Source organism: Teleopsis dalmanni, chromosome 1 (genome assembly GCF_002237135.1).
Source record: "Teleopsis dalmanni isolate 2A chromosome 1, ASM223713v2, whole genome shotgun sequence".
NCBI classification, from domain to species: domain Eukaryota; kingdom Metazoa; phylum Arthropoda; class Insecta; order Diptera; family Diopsidae; genus Teleopsis; species Teleopsis dalmanni.
The window spans coordinates 16,336,752-16,360,366 of record NC_051846.1 but is presented as its reverse complement, the minus strand read 5'-3'; the positions used below and the strand labels follow the sequence as shown (position 1 = coordinate 16,360,366).

Sequence of the window (23,615 nt, the reverse complement as noted above, 5' to 3'; positions counted from 1 at the left end):
GTGACATTTTTGTTCTGAACCTTAAACACTGAAGCCAAAAACAAAAACAAATTCATGTGATTTTGTGTAATTATTAAAAGGAGGCGAGGCGAGGCGTAGAGGAAATTGTGTTGCAATTAAAAGCTAAAATCAACTAATTTTAATTATTAATTTTGTCTGAAAAAATATTGTTGAAGTGCATATCCATTAAAAAATTAAAAGAAATTGAACTGATTCATTGTGATTTGTGAATAATTTTAACAATAAAAAAAATTATTTAATTTTCTATGCGAAGTTTGTGTGTTGCATGTCACTGCAGTTGAAAAAAGCTTAGTCCTTTCGTAAATATTGCATTGTGCATTGCCAACGAAACCGGGTGCAGTTTGCCTGCAGTTTACTTGCAGTTTGGTTAAGTGTCAGTTTTAGAAGAACCATTAAAAAGGATGCTTTTAGTGCTTTAATATAGTGGTTTATTATAATAAAATTAAAACTTTATACCAACAAAGTTTGTCAGTTTCATAGATATATTGTTATAATGAAAATTGTTATTGCAGCCTTAAAATACTAAATTAAATCAAATTTCACAATACAATTAAAAGTTTTAATTAAAAGTTGGTTGTAGCTGCAGCAGTTTAAATGCATTTTAGTGCTTTTATTTATCTCGGCCAGCCCCGTCGAGGGCCGGCGACCCATGGATTTTCCCAATACAACTAGTTTAAGCGCCGCCAGTGATACGAATAACACCACCAGCAGGTAAACATCATTCATCCTTCTACTCTACATATAATATACTCTACTCTATATAATAAAAAATTGTGTTAATTTTATTATGCATGCAGTCTGTCAGCCTATCAGCCAGTGAGCCAGTGAGCCAGTCAGTCGGTCGTTCCACAAAGGAGCGGAACAAAAAAAAATTGTTAACCCAAATGAAGCTTTCGTGCAAAGTAGGCCGGCAAAATAATGTTTGCACTGCAACCCGAACACTGAACATCATTCCCTGAACACCGCACCCCGAACCCCGAACGCTGAACACTGAAGACTGAACACATTCACATTTCATTTTAATCGTCCGCAGTTGTGGTCCAACGGCGCGTGCTGCTCCGGTTTTTTGCTACTTTTTTTTGTACGAGTATTCATAAAATCTTGGCTTGCAAAAAAGGCATTAAAACTCTCGGTTTTATGCAATACAAAATTTTATTTCCTTAATCGTTATGACCTGATTTTGTTTTATTCTTTGCGTCTGAGTTTTCATTATTTTGACTATTTTTCATTCGCGTGCCTAATTTGAATTTTATATACATGAACTCCCGTTCTTATTTTTGCACCCTGCATCCGGTATAAATTTCACTTTAAACAACCCATAAATAAACAAATAAATAATAAAAAGAGCCTACATAAAAGAGCCTAATTGTCTTGGTAGGAAATCAATTCCATATTCAAGAATATCCATATTCATAATCCAAGAAGATTCCAGATATTTGTATTTAGTAAGAATGAGATTCCTACGAATTAAATGAAACTATGAGACGCAAGTAACACATGGGGTAGGGAAATGGCTCCTTGTGTATCTGTAGACATACAAGGTGCTTTCGACAATGCTTCGTTTGAAACTGCTAACAGGCCATTGTAGACAGCGATGGCATCTGAAAAAGATTAGTCTAGCAAAAAAAGGATCCTGCCGCCTTTGTCAATAGCAACAGGAAACAGCCGAACACGTTCTATGCGTCTGCCCAGCCGCGACAAGACACAGAATTAACTATCTAGGCAGTGGATAGCTAAACTAAAGCCCACAATTGTAACAAAATTCTCTAAAAGTTGGCTGCGAAAAGATTTTTCAGGTCGTAGTGTATGTACAGTCTATCCATAATAATAAAAAGTAACTCATATGTAAAGATCTTATCTGTTAGAAATTCCATTTGTCAAACTGCATCAGTACTCAGAAATGTCAAATAAGATCTGTTTATGAAGTCAACAAAAATACTACAAATTAATGAACTCACATTAAAGATTTCTCAACTGAATACGTTCTAATTAACTACCAACTTTCAAAGATGGTGGGATTAAAGAACGATGGCGTCACCTAAGTGTCTTGTGATATAAAGACTGGGACATCCGTTCATCTTTTTTTTTTGTATGCTGTAATAGTTGGGAAATGAATCTATAACAACCAACTGGTTTTTAGTAAAACTAAATGAAGTCTGTAGTCTTTAATCAAGATATATTGTTAGGAGAACACATGGTTCAAATTTGTCAAAGTAAGATAAAAACATATTCTCCAGGTGTACCATAAAACATAACAAAACTTATAGCTTAATATTGACCATTTTAATAATAATACGAGAGAAAGCTTTGCCCTATCCCAATAGGACTCTTCGACCCAAGTACATTATTTTAGATATTTGTATTTTTAGAAGTAACTAAAAAAACTTATTAAGCGATGATGATACAATATTAGTAAAAGAGAGATACAGAATCAGCTATAGTGTGGCATAGTCGCATTTGTATAAAACCTTTTTATTTTAAAAATTTACACAGATTATGGACTTATTAGAAAATACTTTTGTTATTGAAAGAAATTGTGTATTTCTATACACTATACGCTTGTACACTCTATCCGAGAATTCAATGCCAATATAATTAGGTCAATTTTTTTAACGAAACTAATTAGATTGGAGTACACAAATATAGATTTATAAAAAAAAATATAGGATAAGAAAGGCAGTTAACAAGTTAGATTTAAATCTGATCATTTATTAATCTTAATTTATCTTAATTGCAACAGATAGTTTAGAGTATACCACGTTCAATAATGATTGCTGCAGTATTATCTTGTTCAATCTTTATTGGGTTATATTAAAAAAAAAGATTTACACTATACACAGAAATTGCGGATGTAGGCTTCCAGTGGAACTCCAATCTTAAAAATAATAGTTCGGTAAAGTTTATAAATAAAGATTTGGACTTCGAGTATATGTTTTTCTTTTTTATTTGAATGCGAATCCGAAAACCTGTGTTCTAAACCTAAACTTAAAGAGCCTAAACCTAAAGAACCGAAACATGTCATCTACGCTCAGAATCCTTTCAGCGATCATTACCATTTCCCATATAACAGGAATGCTAATACTTTTTGTAGAGGACATGAAAACCACAAGTCTATCATCTTCGATTTTCTCCATGAGCTTGTAGAAGGTTTTCTTCGTAGATAAAGCGAGTTTATTTGGTTTAAACAATATGATGCAACATGTCATTATTTCGTGATAAAAACCATTTAATGAAAAAAAATTGTAAAAACAGTGACATCTTTAAAAATGCTGATATGAATCGGCAACCAAGATTATCCGATATTGCTCCATCGAACATTTTCCATGGAGTTATACCATTAGTATACTCCGATAAACCACAAGCACACTGTATGTAGAAAATGTGCTGTTGTCTTAGAATTCAAGTAAAATCTGAATAGTAATTTAATCTATAAATGTGTGACTAATCCAGTTTATGAACAAAATACCACAAACTGAGTGATGGAGAATCTCTAGTTGGGATTTTACGAGGTTTTTGAAAAATATAGATATTGCTCTTTTTCTTTTAACGAAAAATATCTTTACTGTAATAAAAAATAACAGTTTCATCAAAGAACAGAATAGACATCGCAGACTACATAGACACATAACGATGGGTGATCATCATAGATTTTGTCGGAATGTAATATTGTTTTGTCTATATTACGTTTTTATGAGAACTATTGTTTTTAAAATTGTTTGAATTTGAAAATGTGAACACATTATGTTTTGATCTTTCTTAGTTCTTCAATGTTTTTGATTTATAGACATATATTTTTGTAGTCAACAATAGGCTTTAACGCATACTATCTTATAAGAGGTTTTAATACATTTTCCTTAGATTTTGTAGTTGAATCCCAGTTATCTTGAAATATAATGCCTTGATATGACTTCAAACATTAGCTTTTACTCTTAGTTTATCTAGTGAAATGATATTCTATATTTGTTATAGAACCATGGGCGTACCCAAGGCTGAAATTAGGGGGAGGGGCTGATATACTGATATGATATTATTGTATATTTTAAAGTGTGCTAAGGCACCCCTCTTTAATACTTTTTCTTTTTAGCTTATATTAGCTATGTTAGTATATTTCACTCCTATTTCATTGAAAATTCATTCGGTTGCATGTACCAGCATATATAATGTATATATAATACATTAAGAAAAGAAGTTTATATGTATGTATATTGTGTAATACAAATTTGTCAGTTTCATTACCTTTATAATTAATTTATTTTTAATATTGTTAAAAGGATTCAATTGTCAATTACGAATATATAACAGTTCTGCATAACTCCATCAAAGACCCAATGATAGTATAATTAATATTAAGTCTTGTGGGTCCTTTGTAAACAAAATGTTTATATAAAAATGAACAACCTATTTCCAGATTTTCATAAACTCTACTAAATGACTTTTCCATCCAAAATTGTGTCCTAGTAACACAACCGCCTTTGTGCACAGGATACAATATTTCTAAGAAGATTTTCCCATTTTCCTATTACTGATTGTAATGCACAACTCCCCAGTGCCTCAGCCTGTTGTGGATGAAAAGTAGCACGTGCAAAGAAATGAAAATCGATTTCCTGCTGAAAATTGTTCTTCTTTTCTCATTTCACATTTTACATTCCTCATTTCTCATTTCTTATTTTCAGTTTTCAGTTTTCAGCTTTCAGTGTTCTTGTTGAAGCGCCATCCTTGGAGACACTTCAAGATACTTTGCACATCTCAAACACATTCTCATGCATTATTATTATCATTTTTGTTGTTGTTCTCATTTTCATTTCCATTTTGCCGTTAACCTCTTGACAGAAGCATCCTTGTTGGCATATTTTGTTGTCATAATATTTTTGTTAGGCTTTATGAGCACACACAGAAAAAAATTCTTTAAATACTTGTGGAAAAATCACTTACATCCTTTGTCAAGTGGAGGGAAAGTAGGAAAGTAGGAAAGTATGTCTTTTCCATTTTATTTTTAAATCGATCCTTGGAGTATTGGAAGCAATCGGCTTTTGGCGCTTAAATTGTATGATTTCATTAACAAATTCGTTTAACTTTAATAATAAAATTGTTATCTTTACACAGCACACATATGCGTAAAAGTCAGATACAGATACTCGTACATGTATATCAATAGTTTAATATATATATGTACATATATTGCAAATATACACTCTTTGACAGGAGCTTACTTATTTATTCACTTTGATATAAATATTTTTATTTTCAAATAAACTAGCAGGCAGAAAGGTTCCGTGGTGGGCTGGCTTTGTCGCAAGGTCTTTTCAAGGATTTACGCTTCAGGGATTTTGCTAAAGATAAGGGCTTTGAATTTTGCCACGGTTTTGTAAAAGTGCAGAATAACAATTTCATTTACTTAAACATTATAAAAAAATTTGTTACATACTTTTGAAATTAAAAAGAAAAATGAATGGCGGAAGAAATTTAAAACTTCTTTAATTTATCTTACTTCTGAAAAATAATCGAATCTTTTTTATATCAATTTATACTTTGCTCGATCCTAAATGTACTACTAGACGTCATTGGATTGAATGGGATTACATCTTACGGTTCGAAGCAAGTCGAGCGGTATTGGATCAATCTGAATCATGTCGAAATGGAGAACTTTCCACCAGTTCAATTCGATCAGGTTAAAGTAAATTTCCGAACGTATAAGATAGGCAAATAATAGTGGCAAATTTTCGTACCGCAATGATTTTAAGTATCGCATAAAGTATATTAAATTAAATTGTCGTATTCCGACACTTCGTATATTTATAGTTTCCTTATATAACATATGAACTCTTAAAATTAAAAGTAAATTATTTTCAAGTTAAGCTAGATTGTATTGGCAGATTTATTCATCAAAGCTCACTTAACCACAAATAATTTGCGATACGAGGGATGAGGTATCGTTTCATCCCTGGCTTCAAATTGTTTCAGTTCTGCATCGATATTATTAATATACATTTTTGTGCAGCAAATACATCCATTTCTTTTCTGGAACATTGACTAGATAGGATAACAAAAACAAACTGACTTGAACAACATAATCCTTTTCGACAAGTTTCAGAAAGGGTATTTACATATAACATTTCTTATGTGATGTCTTGTAATACCGTTGATCATATTTAGAACTCTTTAGAAACGATTTAATATAATAATTATTGATAATAATCATTTTTATTTTTATACCTTTTTATAGAATTGTTTTTGGCAACTCAAATTCATATACAAACTTTCATCTGAAAAATGAAGTTGACGATTTAAATACATCAACAAATATAACTACATCAACAATAACAACAGCAGCAAGCGGTATCAATTCATCACCAGCATTAACACCACCCACGCCCATTAGTCCACGAGAACAGCAAAGTCCGGTTAGTTCTTCGGGCTCGAGTGATACAGTTTCGGGTAAGTAAGTTGATTTAAGTAAGTATATTGATTTAATAGAACAAAAAATATTATATGAAGGAAATACTAAAAAAATATATGGAAAATCTGTAAATACTAACTTCACATTTTTAAAAATAACTAATACTGAACCGATAAAGAAGCATTGAATATTGAAGCTCGGATATTGAATAATGATATATTGTTTAAAATTACATATACATTTATAGCAATTATAGTCATCAGAACATATAGACTGAAAAGTATTGAAACATGAAAACAGGTTAGGTTAGGTTGGAGTTGGAGTTGCGGTCTTTTCTCCAAGAAAACTCACTTAAAGTCAAATAATGGACTGTTGTGATACCACAGGAATAGTGTTGGTTTGTACACAGACTGAAAGGCCAGTATACGACCGAAAGGCAACGACTCCCTCTTTAGGTAAAGGTGAACCAACCTAACAATTCTATGAATTTGGATAAGTTCATAATTTCGCAAAATGACAGTTCGGTCAGGTTAGCAAGAAAAGGTGTGCCGAAGACTATAGATTTTTTCCTAGCTAGAGATAGACACTGAGACATGAGATTGAGCATAGTTTCTTCCTTATTCTCAGAGTAACAGCCGCGACAAAAGTCATTATTGAGTGGACGCAGTCTCAGTGGAAGTGAAAATCATCCCAAAATATTGAAGCTATGACGTTTTCGGCTGATTGGTATGATTGTTTTAAGTGATTTCGCTGATTGATGCTATTGTCACTGAATGTCAATTTACCATAAATATTATTATTATTACTTTCTTTCTATATAAACTCTCCCTTGTAGTTTTTCTTAATTATTTCGAGTGTTACAACTTCATACTATGATCAGAGTAATCACTGCCATCGTTGGCAGTACGGCATGTTTAATTTACCAAACTTGTAAATTACAATTGATTTTTCTCGATTAGAATACCATGTAAACTTTTCCTCAACGGTATTTTTTCCTGCCAGAAAGTAATTTTCAATCAACGAACTGTTTTAAGAATTTTTTTAAAATGAAAATATTTATAGTCTTTAGAAATCAATTTTGAAATAAAATGTCGATTTTTAGTTTTTTTCTTTTGATTTTTACATATATAAGTGCCATTAGCTGGCATTTTTATTATTTCTTTCTTTCATCTTTCTATCTTTTTCGTTTTTAGTGCTGTTATTTGACACTTAAATTTTAAAAATCACAAATCAACTCACGTAGCAGATGAAGATACCTCTGCAGTATCGTGAATGCTGATATTATTGACAAAGTCGATGTATCCGGAAAGATTTGTTTTCCTTTTAAGCGTTTTACGAAGCAAACAAATTACTTTGTATCTACGCAATGTATCGCATTTTTGTTATCGTATTTCATCGAATATTTGCGAAAATACAATTTCACTTTGAGTCTGTGAGTCTGTGAGTCTGTATAAAATGCACACATCTGTGTTGCTCACAACTCACAATTTGTATCTTCAGAAGAAGAAAACGGAGCATGACCCAGGAAATTCATGACATTTTATTGAGATTGCGGACACAGTCAATATGGAATCATGGTGCCTGTGCAATATTGCATGTACGATTATATTTAGAAAAGGTTTTAAATAGATTTACAGCATTAATTAAATTTTTAATCTTCTTTAAAGTTGCTGTTACTTTAATGGAAATTTAAGAAAAATAAATACATGTAGCAGTAATTTTATAGATAAATAGCTTTCTATGACATTTCATTTATAACTTTAAAATTAAATATTTTAATAGTAAATGACATGTTACTAAATTATGAGCTTACAAAGTCAAGCTCAACGAAGATCTAATACTGAGCCAAATCTGAAAAAAATATATTAAAGTTCCTTAATTAGTTTCGTTGATATTTGTGGTTTGATGCACCGTGATTTCGTTTTAGCAATATAGATGCGCAATTAAAAATTCCAATCATTAAAGTTTTTAAATTTAGTCTCGAAAACACAATAAATATTATTAATGAATAAAATACTTAACACTTAGCCTATATGTTCACAACTCTCTCTCTTGAATTATAAAATGAAGTTTCCTCAATGCTGTGGAAATCTTCTCCATTCATTCCTAAGAGATGGTTTTAGTGGGTTCAAGTCTCATCTAGGCTTCTAAGTAAATCAGTGCCACCACATAGCATTAGATATAAAATAATCATAATAACTAATAACTAATCAACTAATAACTAATCGAATCAAATTTACAGAAATTGCATACACGCATATACAAACATATGGCTAATACTTATATATGAATAAGGGCTGCCTTTTAAGTCTTGCGTCTAACATTGAAAACACAATGGTTAATCAGTGAAAATGATTTTAAAATTTTTTAAAGTATGATCAATATATTTTTGCATTTGATTGATCCAGTTTTCGAAACAGTTTTGTCACTCTGACTTTGGTATTACCAGAATGTCTTAACGACGTGTTCGGACGTATAAAAATGCTCGCTTTGGAAAACCCAAACAGTGGATTGATATTTTGTTTCCGGCTCATGGGCGTAGTGCCATGATTCATCACCTGCCACAATGTCGTAGACATGTTTTGAGCTATCTCAGTCGTATTTTTGCAGGATTTCTTTGCACCAATCAACGTGTTCTTTGAAGCTATTGTCAAATTATGGTAGATCTAACGGAAACAAATCTAACAACTAATGATATATTAAATTGATTGTATGCTGGTCCCACTAATGCCCAAGAACCCCTCTATCTCCCGGTATGTAACATGCCGATCCTCTAAATCATTTCTCGCATCGCATTCATAGAACAGCCGTTCTTGGACGACCTTCATAAAATTCGTCGTGAAGAAATCGACGTTTACGCTCAAGCTCATTCAGTTCATTTGGCATTTTTCAATCACTGGATGTGATATTTCATCACCAAATATTGAACTAAGTTGATCCTTGTATTCTTTTCTGGTTAATCCACATCGAAAATTGTAAAAAATCGTAGTACGAAAATGTTCATTATTTAATTTCATTTTTTCATTAAAACACTAAAATGGTACTGAAATGGGAACCGAACGGTAATGCAATGCCAATTCCACTGACTTGATGGGCTGAAAACTGATATGAGACTACATCAGATTTCAGAAAATAGTTGTGAGAAACCCTAAGTACCGATGTAGTGTTGTACTTAAATGGGAGTGCAGACGGAAGAAGTAAAAAAAAATTATTTTGAATGGACTGAAACTATAAAGTAAAGTTTCTCGAAAAAGCTGAAGGTTCTCTTGCCTTTTTATAGGATTTGTTTAAAGATTGAAAAGGCATTGCCATACACATAACATATGTCTTAATATTTTTATGACAGACCACTCGTATAAATAATACCCACCACAGAAGAAGACGGTTTACCATTTAAAGTTCAATCAGTTCAACTTTGTCATTGCGTTGTGTGATTGCGTTGATTTGTTGTTGGCTTTTACACACGGCAATACCACAACGTAGCGTTACGCAATTACGTTCTGCGTGGGACATAAAATCACTACTCCCCAATTTCTTCGGATTTAATCTTTTTTATTATTTGTTTTTTTTTTTACTTTCTCAGATTGTGATGCTAATTTACTATTTTATGTATAATTATTTGGCTTGTGTTTACATTTGCTACATTTGCTTTCAATGTTTCAATTCAAGACACAAAGAATTTACGGCACACATCTCAATGCACTCGAGCGCACGCCTGCACTACTATTTCTGCATATTCTTGCCTAGAACTTTTACAGGCTAAGTTCAATGACTCGGCAACGTTACTTGCAGTTCTATTGAATGCAATTGTTCATTGCTGTTGTTGGTGCTTGATAGTGAAAATATTTAGTAAACAAAACGTAAAATAGCCATAAAATTAAATGTTACTTAATAGTAAACATTGCACTTGGGCAGATGAGAAAAACCGTCTAATATGAAATAAATTGGAATACAACTACTGTTATCAGTTAAGATGCCTTACAATATTATAATATTATTATTAGAATAATATTATTGTTATATACAATAATTAATTATGTTGAAGCCATTTGAGCCAGTGCAATTGAGCACTTTTACTCTTTCTTAACTCGAGGTATTTTCAAAACCTTTCTGTACGCCTTGACTGGATTATTGTTTATCACTTCATCAAACTAAGCAATAATTGACCTCAGATCTGCATACCTCCTCGAGGAGCCTGTAACCATTCGTTATTATTATTATTATTACGGGATGTGGCACTGCGGACGTCAGGTCCATTGTGTCCATTTCTGGGTTTAGAGTAGGTCTCTAAGCATTGTTGCGTCAATAAAAAGTAGTATAGAACCTACTGTACAGAGTTTTATTGCCTCTTCCGTAACAATATACATTCCTAAGCCTATTCCGTATGTGCATTAGCGAGGGACATTCTAACAGCAAATGTGTGGTCGACTCCTTGCAGAACCTACAGTTTGCATCCGTAAGTACATCCAGTCTTATAAGGTGGTACTTTAGTTTACAGTGCCCTGTAAAGATTTCTGTGATGATTCCAAGTTTTTCTTTTGATAGGTTCATCTTATTGTTATAGATACCAATAAGTGATTTGTATTGTTTTAATCCTGGTATATTATCCCAATAATATAATTACGCTTTCGTGATATCTAAAAATTTGTACTAAATACATTAATTAAAAATAAGTTGTTAAGTATTGAGTAATTTTCTACTTTTTTAATTATATGAATTAGTTGAATAGAGCTTATGTTTAAAATAATTAATTTATAATAAATTATTATTTATTATATTTATTTTTGAAACAATTGACCAATTAGGCCGTTTCAGAAATAAAAATAATTAATAAAAAATTATTAATTATTATTATTAATTTATTATTATTATTATTATTATTATTATAAAAATTATTAAATTATTAAAAAATTATTAATTAATATTTTTATGTATATCGCACTTATTACACAAGTCCACTCCTGTGCTTTTTTTGTGCGAACTTATGACGCGCCTCTTAGATTATGTAATTTAAACAATTCACTAAACAGTTGAATATTTTTCTTTCTCCTTCTTCTTCCTTTTCTTCTTCTTGAGTTGTTTTTGCTATTGTTTTTATTGCATGACTACACTTTCTTTACTTCCATTTTCATACGATCTATGAAAAAGTGTTTAGCCCACTCCTGGCGTCTTTGAAGCATAAACATTGCATTGCTGTCAAATGCCTTACAACGTAAATAGTAAATTTGTTGCTGTTACTGTTGTTGTTGTTCTTGTTGTTGTTGGTGTGTTGTAATTTTACTTTTTTTGTTATTGCAATTGCATTTTTTCCGTAGTTTTCTGCACACACAGCTCCCTGCACTTCCCCATTGCAAGCACTCGATTACACAATCTCGTACATCGCATAAGCAATTGTATGCGAATACAAAAACAGCAAGCATTTCTCTTCCTGGTTCGTGTTGTACGTCGCCAGGGCAAGACCGCGAAGCTGCTGCTGTGTGTCTTGCTGCCTTGCTGCCTTGCTGCCTTGCGATCGTTTCATTAAAAAAACACCAGCAACAATAACAACAACAATAACAACAACAGCAACAACTACAAAAGAGCAAACAGTGTTGTAATAGTAAAACGGATTGGATTACGTTACTTGCTGCAGCAATAATTGGAGTGAATATAGTCGTTGACGTTGGTGTCAGCGTCGGCGTTGACGCTGACGTTGATGTTGGCTTTATCAATAACTGACAAGTATGCGGATAGGCGCAGGCAGAAGTCTTTGAGAAGTGTGGCGCAGCCTTTTCGCTTTCACAGTTTTTATGCAGACTTTTTTAGATGTGCAATTTTTATTTACAGTTTTTTACATAAACTAGCTTTTCTTCCTATTATAAACAGTTGCCGATCATTGACTTTTGTGGATTTCCCTTCGCAAAGTTGTTCGCCTTAAAAGAAAATCAATTTTCTTTTATGCACGCGATCAGCACAGTTCCCAAACGACTAACACAACTATGGACAACTCATGCCTATTGCAGTAAAAAAATACTGCTATGTAAGGTTTCGTTACATTCGGCATTGCATGCTTTTCCCTTGTTCGCTTGTTCGCACTAGCGAACAGATTTATTACCGATTTGAGTTGAAATGACATTTTGATGCTTGACACATTTGATTGAAATGAATACCATAAAAATTTGTGGAAGTTTATGGTTTAAAATGATAAACTATACGAAAATTAATTGTATTAAGCATTAAATAAAAAAAAATTTTTTTTGAAGAATTATATATTACATTATATATTATTTCATTTGTGTATTTGTGTTACATATGATATATATATCTATAGCATTGACTCCATGCTTGTGTAAGTATATTAAAGGTGCTTACTTCATTTTTTATATAAATTGGCATAGAATTTAGTAAAAAACACAAGTGCATTGCTACATATTCAAAGTCTGGTTTCATGACATTAATAAATGGTCTCGATATACGACAATAGACTTAGTGATGAATGCGGGCTAACGTCGAGCTGACGGCTGACGTCTATACATTCGAATCTGTTAAAGATTTCATCTACCTTGGCACCGCTGGAGCTTTCAACCTGGAGATTATACGAAGAATCCCAATAGGTAATAGGTGCTACTATGAGCTCAGTAGGCAATTGAGATGTAGAACTCTGTGCTTCTCTATGACGCAGATGCATTACCGCTATTACAGAACGATGAAGCAGCACTTAGAATTTTCGTGAGAATAATTTCTTTTAAGATCTTTGGTCCTCTACAAGTTGGCGACGTCTACTACATCTGATTGAACTATGAGCTACACGAGCTTTAACATGACATTGATATAATCCAGCAAATTTACATCTGGTGGCTTCGCTGGCTTGGTGATGTAGTGAAAATTGATTAAGATGCTTTAGCGAAAAAGTTACTTAAAACTGTAGTTGGTGAAAAAAGATGTAGAGGCATACTGTGACTGCGATCAAGTTTAGGAAGCACTAACCACTTGATGTAATAGACAGAGAAGGAGCGCACACAGCAGAAATTCCTGAAGACACATGTTGCGGTCTCTGGACAAACCCGACAACGAGTTGTTATGACCATTTAAGTAAGTTAGATGTAAACAAGTGGATTATATCATAAAATAATGCCTGCCGCTGCAGCGAAGTTGGAGCTAATAAAATACTTCGTTCTTAAAAGACTTTTTACTCAATTCTTCAAATATGCATTAACAAAACCAAGATATAATAAAGAAATTGAAATTAGGTGTAGCGTATATTCTATTGCGGTTAGAAAGACTGCAATTGCAATTGCAATTGTTGATTTTGTTTTTGTTTTTTGCTTTAACTATAAAAGTGAAGTTAATTCACCCGCAAATCGCTTCAGTGTTCTTGCTTTCTACTGCGACAAATGCTGCCTTTTCTATTCCATCCTCTTTCATGTGCATATTTTTACTCTTATTTTTATTTTCATTTTTCACATTACGAATACTTGGGTTTTGTTTTTGTCGTGCGCTTCAAGATCAGCAACAAAACGCTATCAGCCTCCTTCTCAACCCACTCACAGTAACGGTTCTCAATCTTCGCGTTTGTCTGCGAGAAACTCATGTACACAGCTGCAGCCTGTGCAGTTCAATCCTCAAACGATGGACGATGGATGATGGTTTGTGTGTGTGTGTGAGTGTGTTTGTACGCGCATTGATCTTGAGACTTGAAGTGTGTTTGTGCTGCTTCTGCTGTAGTGGGCAGCGAAGAATGGAAATTGCAATAAAAAAAATATGAACAAAACTTTTGTTGACGAGTTGTAATTAAAACAACAATAACAATAAAAAAAATTAATAACACTTGCATATAAAAGCTAAAACAATTTTAGAATAGGGGCGGGTAAGGGGAATTTGAAGAATGCATAGATAAAATGAGTGAAACAGAACTGGAAAATCTCTAACATCAATTTTTCCATTTCTTTCTTTTTCCACTTTCTTTCTTTTTGGTTGGTGGTTCAATGTAGTCATATGCTGTTTTCCTGTTTACTTTTTTGTGTTTCCTTTTGTGTTTTCCCAGTCGCAGTTTTCCCAGTTGTGTTGTGTTTGTTTTCATTTGCTGGTTGTGTTGTTGTTTTGTGTTGTCTTGCTATATGCCTTTAGAATTGCAAATTGCAAATAGCTTAGAATGATCGAAAACGGCAAGAAAGACAACAGCAACAGCAACAGCAAGAGCAACATCGTCGGCAGCAGCAGCAGCAGTAACAACAACAAATAGTATGAACTATGAATGACGCTGCAAACACAGAAAACGGTGCGCTGCAAGCAGCTAGCAGTTAGCAACTAGCAGCGAGCAGCATGCGACATACGCGAGCTCAAGTTCTTTTTAGAGTTCTTGACTGCTCGTAGGGAGTTCTTGTTCTTTCTTATTCGCTTCTGAAGGTTGCTAGTTTGATTTGGATTTTGGTTGCGCATTTGGAGCGCCTCGAAGTTGACGCTTAGCTCGTACGTTCACGCGTTTAATAGAAAAGTTTTCCTTGCAACAATACGAAAACGAGCGTTCGCGTGTTTCTTCGTCTTGTGCGGATAGTTAAATTCTTTCACAGTTTCAACTTGAATTTCTATTCGAAATTTCTGAAAGCGGTATTTTCGGCATTTAAACCGTCCGCGGCTTTTTAGTTTCGGTCACTCATTTGAACGGTTGAACAATTTTGCTGTCTAAATAATTAATGCCTCGTCGTAGTCTCCAACTGTGGTTGGAATTATCTTTAATATAAAAAAAATTGGAGTAAACACGGAAGTGATTTTTCTTTGCAATTTTTCTAATTGTTTATGAAATTTTTAAATTAACTTCAAATAAAAAATAATTTATTAAATATAATTTAAAATTGAAAATTTGTTTTTTCTAGGGAATATATCTTAAATATAAATAAAATATATAATTTAAAAACTAAATATAAATAAAAATATTTATGAATTCTGAAAGTGAAAATTGCGAAACATTTTAAAAATTAATAATATTTTAATGTGTTATATTTGATTTAGTAATAATTTAATAATCCTTGTTTTTTTTTATTCATATGTGAAAATATTTGTATCTTGTCTTCCCACAGATGCTTTTTTTGATACATAAAATATGTACTTCTAGAAAGATACAGTAGTTATTTGTGAAATATTTTACATCATAGGGATAAGAATATTAAATCTTATAAGTCAAAATGTGCATTTTCATTTATAATATTAAAACAAACTGAAGAAGTACTTAAGGTGATAAGTAGCTGAGTTATTTAGTGATAAACATCTTAAAAATATCGTAAACCTATTTTACATAGATATGTAATACTTAAATATACATATGTATTCTTAATACTAAATTGTTCAACTACCAAGAAATTTGTTCCATATTTTTGAATTAATTTTAAGAAGTGTCTTATCTATTCTTTTAAAGAGAGTACCAATTTATACACACCAGTAATTCATTTAAATCCCATAACCTTAACTTTGAGAAGTTTTATTTTAAAGTTATAATCTAAGATTAGATAATCTAAAGATTAGAACTTTATTCCATATTTTTGAATTAATTTTAAGAAGTGTCTTATCTATTCTTTTAAAGAGAGTACCAATTTATACACACCAGTAATTCATTTAAATCCCATAACCTTAACTTTGAGAAGTTTTATTTTAAAGTTATAATCTAAGATTAGATAATCTAAAGATTAGAACTTTATTCCATATTTTTGAATTAATTTTAAGAAATGTCTTATCTATTCTTTTAAAGAGAGTACCAATTTATACACACCAGTAATTCATTTAAATCCCACAACCTTAACTTTGAGAAGTTTTATTTTAAAGTTTTAATCTAAGATTAGAATCGTGAGCTCTGTTTAATATTAGGTGCTCAAAACCGATATTAATAATGCTAACAAAATTGTGAGAATAATTTTATGTGCTACGTATACGTATATAGCCAAAACTTACTTTTAAACTTAGGGACAAGAGTAATGCTTAAAAATAAACATCTTACAATATTAAATAATATCGAGTATTGTATGTAATTATCCAAATTATTCTATTTACAGTAATTTTTTTCTTATTCTTTTATTTTTATAGTGCAGTTAGCTGGTACTTTTTTAATTTAATTTTCGTTTGCTTTTTATTAATGCTGCAATCTGTCGAGAAATATATTTTGTAATTAGCTTTTTAAACATGATTTTCATTTAAACATAAAAATATCTACTAAGAAGTATGTTCTCTTTGTAATACATAACCCATACATAATTATTTTAGAAGATTTTGAAGTTTTTTTAAGTATTTTGGTTTATTATAATTGGCTCAAACAATAACTAAAAATTTTATTCTCATATTACGATCAACAATTTAGTAACAGAAAAGAATAACTATAGTTGGGACGGAGCACTAGCCGCTCCGAAAGAGTTAACTAAAGTCTGAAACAGTTTTTTTAGCATAGAAAGTAAAATCATTGCATATAAAACTATTATATGTTAAGAATAATATGTATATATAATTAAAATTAGTGTGAACAATTGCACTTAATAACTAGATTACATGGTAACTAGATTAATGATAATTAAAGGCAAGAAAAAGTTTCGTTAAACTTTTAAAATTTACTATTCAATGTTATAAAAAAATTGAATTTGAAAAAATGTAGTACCAGAAGACTTTTTTTATAAACAAAATCTTAGATATAAATGAGGTTTTAATGTAAAAAAAATTTTTAATTTATGACTTTCAAATCTACATAGTGCCGCCTGTGTAAGTGCCTTAAATTTAAAAGGTGATTTCATATTGTAAGATAAAAAAAATGATATAAAAGCATTAAATCCATTTCTGGTAGTAATCTCTATATAGGATCGCAAACAAGATTTTCCTTTGAAATATTAGTGACAATTTCGCATGAGAATCTGGTATGCGGTATACGGTATACTATTTCTTTCCTAAAATTGTAGTGACATTAGTCGAACCCTTTTTCTAACCAATACTAGCATTGTTCAAAACAATATAGTATTCTTCCAATACTTTATTTATTTAATACATTTCGTAATATTTTACTTATTTCTTGATGTTTTTTTTATAACCCTGAAGTTTAATGATATACATAGGTCCACTTTAGTAAAAGGATTTATTTGTATACAAATGAATTATTGAGTGTAGATATCAGTAATCTTCAACCTAAGTACATTTTCTTCAGTTTAGCAGAAACTTTGCTTTTCACATACCTATTTCCCTAGAATCATATATGTACTGACATGCCGAAGCCTTTCGACTTGCTTTAATATGTAATCTGAATACCATCTATAAATAATTTTTTTTAATTATGCTTTTTAATATTAAATCCAATATTCTAATTTTATTCGTTAAAGGTATGATATATCTTTGACCAATATCAAATTGATTCGATAGAAGATGAGGATTTGAAAGTATAGAATATATAATAATAACTTTTTTGTACTGCTCTATGATATAACATATCTTAAAAATAGAGTGAGTACCCTCTCTCAAGACGGCTGTCTTCAAAAGATAGTTACAACAATTATTAAGTATAATTTTATATATATTATTTTATTTTTGTAAACATACAATATTTACTTGAATTTTTTATAAATAAATACTGTGCTTTTAAAAAACTCTAAATTGGTGAAGAGGAAATAGAAATCATAATAATGATTCATGAATTAATTTGAATTTAACTCAGTATCGTGCTTAAACATTTATTCGCAACCAATAATTTACGAAATTCCTTAAAAAAAGGACGAAATTCATTTCAAATCCTTACGAAGTGTTTTTTATAGCTGAAGATAGTTCTTCATGTTCTCTAACCAACTCTTGCTTATGTGTTATACAAGTTTCACTGAATATATCGAATCGGCTACATGTCATCAAATGTCACCGATAATTTCGACGACGATGGATAGCACTGAAAAATGGATGTGTTTAAAATAGATGTGGATCAAACAAAAATTCATACGAGCCTCGTTAACAATAGCAATAACAGCAATAATAAGAGCAAACACGCGACAGTCTCATCTGATTATGAGGCTGATGCTGATGATGAAGAGGACGTAATTATACCAGAAGTGAGTTTCGATGCGAATTCCGATTTTAATTTGAATTTTTTTGACACACCTGAAGACTCCTCAACACAAGGTGGGTTCAGTGATGTTGCTTCAGTCGAATCCGAAACATTTGCTGAATCACCAAACACTCCCACATCAACAACTCTAACAATAACAGCAACACAAGGAACCGCAAGCACATGTACAGCGGAAGTGAATGAAACTCTGAAAGTATTTGACAATTGCAATTCGTTTTACTCCGCAACATCATCTCACACCACTTCGCATGAGGTTTTGCATGGTTTACATGATTTGCCAGATACTTCAGCATTACGTTCAGCAGCTTCATCAGCAGCATCGTTAACGACTTCGAAACAAATTTACAACTCATATTTGTGTGGTAAGAGTTCAGGTTCCATTTCGCAACAACTCGGAAATGGTGGAGGTGCTTTGTACACCGACAGCAGTGTCCATCACTTTGGTCAAGCGCACACATCCTCTTCTTCCTCTGGTTGCTCTTCAGCATCTTCAACCAGTAGTTGTAACAGCAACGGAAACGCTACCGCTACCGCTAATGTTTCCATTGGAAACAGTAGGTGCTCCTCGCTATCATCGTTGGGTGCAGAACATTTTATTGGAAGCAATCACACAACCTCATCATCCAGCACACCAAATACATGCGCAACAGGCACAATTTTGGCACATGTGAATATACAGAAAGGTATGTCCAAAACAGTTTTTATTTTACTTGTGGGATCAAAAATGCTAAAAAAGGTAAAAGTTTTGGTGAAAGGAGATTTTTACTTTTTATGGTTAACAAATTGTGTTAGAAAAATTTTTTATAACATTAATTTTGCTAACGTCTTTTATTCCTTGAAGTATTCACTAACTGCTTTTCCACAAATTGCCTTTCTCTAAAAGCGAAGAAGTCGCGATCATGTCACTAAAACCTCAGCTGCGCTCAAAAACTACTTCACACTAAAAAAACAGTTTTCGTGTTAATTGCAAATGAAAGTTAATCTGTTTTTGTTTTGTTACATAACAATTTCATTTACAACTTTCCGCTTACACAATCATTTTTCCGATTTTCCACCTTTCTTTGCACCTTTCTTTAAGGAAGCTGTTAACTACTTCTTCTACGAAATAAGTAGCGAATCTTGGTTTCCGCATATATTTAAATATTATTGAACTTTTACAGTGGCTGAAAACATCCAAAAACTATATACTAACAAGAAACATAGGGCAAATTTATTCACACCGTCGGTTTGAATTGATAAACTTATCACAGATTTTATTTACTGGTCCTTACTACTATTTATATATTTGTGTCAGATTAAAGGAATCATCAATTTGAATATGGATGTGTGAGAAAAGAGTAATTGAAAACTATGCTGGGTCGATGTACAGAAATCTTGGTATTTTAGCGGAACACTCCGATCTATATTAAAAAAAACAGGAAAGTCAATTCTCTGGCGATATTAAATTGACCCCTATTGAAAAGTGATATATAAAATGCTGATAGTGATTATCGGTATTCGACATTATTTTCATTACAATAGTTTTTGATATAATGATATAACGAAATAATAAAGTATGCATCGGGCAATGATCTAATTATTTGTATGTCACATAAATTACACAAAAATGTGATGTATGATTATAGATTTGTGGGCTGTGGGGAATTTGAACTTACCGATTGATTTTTAAGTTGAGCTGGGGTTTGGAAAGCAAAAGAGGTTTTATGTATATTTTATAAAATTATTAGTAATAGTAACGGTAATTCATAATATTGTTAAAAAAGTGTTAATCAAAAAAAATTTTTTTTGATACCTGTAATAAATATGACGGACCTATGCTTCTCCCAAAAGTTAAAGAAATTTATATAATAAATATGACGAGTTAGGTTAGTTATGAATGTTAGGTTAGGTTACACCACTGAGCTTAAAGCTCCACTTAGGTTATTGGCTCTCTACCCAAATGTGTTCTAGCGCATTTTCCATCAACGGAAACCGAATCAAACACCTTTCTAGCCGGAGTATTTTCTTTTAATTGTATATCTAATTCAATACTCATTGCAAACGCGTAAGTGAGCAAAGATCATTTAAAGAGTGTTTCTCCTGAATGCTCTTAGCGCTTTCTTATCACAGTTTGTTATTCTACAAGCTTCTGTACCATATAGCAGGATAAGTATGGAATGGTATTTATAAAGCGTGATTTTTGCTTGTCGAAAGAGGGCTTTCTTCTTAAATACCGACTTTGCACAAAGTAGTATTTATTGGAAGAGTGTTTTTTCGTTAAATCTCTAAACTTGCGTCACATTTGGTGCTTAAATAATGTCTTTCTCAACTTAGAATTTAAAGTTGTCAATAATACGTGGTTCCCAAGTTATATACGTTCGCTGCAAATTTTTTGAAATTTCAACATTTTATTTTTAATGAGTAGAAATAATAAAAGGTCAGCTTATCAAGTACTTTCCTTGGTAATTTACGATACATATGTATATTCGTAATAGTGCAAAATTGAAACACTTTAATATTTCAAGGAAGATAAATGTGTCTTCCATTACTCTTTCTGCTTTCAATTCGTTAGAAGTAAGTGCCTGTTTACATCAAAAAAATTTCTTTTCACATAAGAGCGAATTTAACCAGAAATGAGCTTGATCAATAAAAACATTTATTTATTTTCCAAAACTAAAAGCACAGTTCTTTTTTCATTTTTGAATCTGTGACTTTCAATACAAAACATCCACAAATACCAATTATTTCCTCATAATTTCTGCATGTCAATGCAGAAAGTAAAAATGTTAATTGCAGTAAATCAAAAATGTAAACAATAGCGATAAAATAAACATGATAGATAAAAGGGAAAGATTTATGCTACGGAAATACAGTCGCATTTTGTATGGAGGAGTGTATACTTCAAAATTCACTTCATGAAAAACTCGACTAGACCACAGCAATTGATTTACATTCCATGCGCCTTCGCCTTTGCCTTCGCATTAGTATTCGCCTTCCAGAGCCACTTCACGCTTACATTCGCATTTCTAACAAACGTATTCCGAATGTACACACAACTCCCATAGCAAAACTTATTTTACATTGCAAAAGCCACTTCAGCAACGAAGCTGCATATAAAGCAAAGCAAAAAGCCTCGCTGCACACACACATGCACAAATATTCCCAACCACATCAGCACGCATATGTAAAACACTTCCTTATAGTGTCGCACATGATTCTGTTACTGACGCAGTTGTTGTTTCTGTTGGCGTTGACGCTATTTATTCTAATGCTTCTATTGCAGAGATTAGAGCGAAAAAGAAAATCGCAAGTGAATAAAAAAGGAACTATAAGGTGCAGATGCAACCCAAAAGATAATGCTTGAAATTTTGAAACGGTGCGCTGTTGTTGTTGTCTGCATAAATAATATTGAAAGAAAAAATGATTAAGGCAAAAAAGTAATAAATTGCAGTTGCTCGTTTTCGCTATTTACGCTATTTTCGTTGAAGTCTTCCTTCGTATGTTATGCTATGGAGTGCTATGGAGTTATGTTGTAGGTGTGGCAATTGCAAATTCAATTGCAGCAACTATTACAAATGCCACAACGCAAGCAATGCACCAATAACAACAACAATGATTTTTTACAACAACTGCAGTAGTTCATTTGTCTTTTATTCGTCGAAGTCAATTTTATAGCTACAATGCAGTTTTCATCTGTCAACTATTCCTCGAAGCTGTTATTGGTTTAAGTCTTTCATCTTATTTGATATATTCCTGCTTGCAATTTGATTTGAATTTCAAATTTTGATGGTCTTACATTCGTTTGCCATTTTATGCATTTTGCATTTGCATTTGCATTTAGCGTACGAACACACATTATGGTTTGCATCACAAAGCAATAGAAAAGTCTTCAAAGCATTTCAATTTTTAACACGGACTGCCAACCAAAGATGGAATTCTATAAAAAAATCCGTTGAAAAACTTCTCAACATTTGAAATAGCTTCGAGGGCTCGTTGCACTCCATAGAATGTGAATTTTTTTAATTAATTACATGAGTTAAGGCTATGTTTTTTCTTCGTCTTTAAGAAAAAATTGATTTAAAAAATATTTGGTTGTAATTCTAATAAATCGGACTTACCAGACGTTAATCGCGAAATTGTCTTATATTTTGTTTACTTTGTATTCTTAAGTTAGATAAGATTATTATTGGTACTTCAAATAAGGATCTGGAAAATAAAGATGGTCTTCGTATGTATGGTTAATTAAAAATAAATAGAGATGTTAGCTTAGGCTTTGCCAAACTCTTAGTTATCCTTTGCAGAGAGTTTTGTATCTACATTTGTATCTCATTTTTTTGATAATGGATACATATAATATAATATATATTATATTATATTTTTATATTATTATTTATATTTTATATTATATTACATTTATATTATATTTTTTTGATAATGGATACATATAATATAATATATAATAAGACTAATAACATCTATTATATGTTTTTTGAATCTGAAGTATTTACATTGTGACCGAAAAGCTTTCGGAAATTCTCATTTAAAATTCGCGCGCTGTATATTTTTCGATATTTTAAGTTTATGTAGTTTGGCAGCACTGTCCTTAATTACTATGCCAAAAATGATCGCGATCTGTCAGACAGTTCGTTTACGGCAGCTGTTGAAACCAGTTCACCTCAGTAGTGCGTTGCGAAAAAAACAATGGAAAAAAATATTGAACAAAGAGTTTGCATCAAATTTTGTTTTTCGAACGAAATTTCGTGTGCAGAATCGTTGCGAATGCTACAAAAGGCTTATGGGGAATCAGTTTTATCGAAAACTCAAGTTTATGAGTGGTACAAAGCCTTTCAGGACTGTCGTACGACCGTCGAAGACATGCCGCGTTCTGGACGACCTTCGACCTCTACCACCGACGAAAACATTGAAAAGGCAAAGGAAATCGTGTTCAAAAATCCTCATGTGAGTGTTAGAGAGATAGCACGAGAGCTAGGCATCGGTCGTGAGATGGCTCGTTTGATTTTGGTGGACAATTTGTGTATGCGACGTGTCAACGCCCGGCTTGTTCCGATTCACCTCAATTTGTTCAACATTATCAACGATTTTAAGGCCAAACATTCAATAAATACCATCGAACAGCCACCGTATTCACCTGATCTTGCACCG

The 23,615-nt window shown here is 32.0% G+C and overlaps 1 protein-coding gene across 1 annotated transcript in view; it reads left to right on the top strand.

Annotated features, from left to right (window-relative positions):
- The first annotated feature begins 609 nt into the window (after positions 1–609).
- LOC119673447 (ecdysone-induced protein 78C) overlaps positions 610–23,615 on the top strand; it is an 84,364-nt gene continuing 61,358 nt past the window's right edge. The window contains exons 1-2 of the mRNA XM_038084726.1: positions 610–732; positions 6,245–6,456. Coding sequence (XP_037940654.1) covers positions 671–732; positions 6,245–6,456 — 274 coding nt within the window. The 5' untranslated portion in view covers positions 610–670. The remainder of the gene's footprint in view (positions 733–6,244; positions 6,457–23,615) is intronic.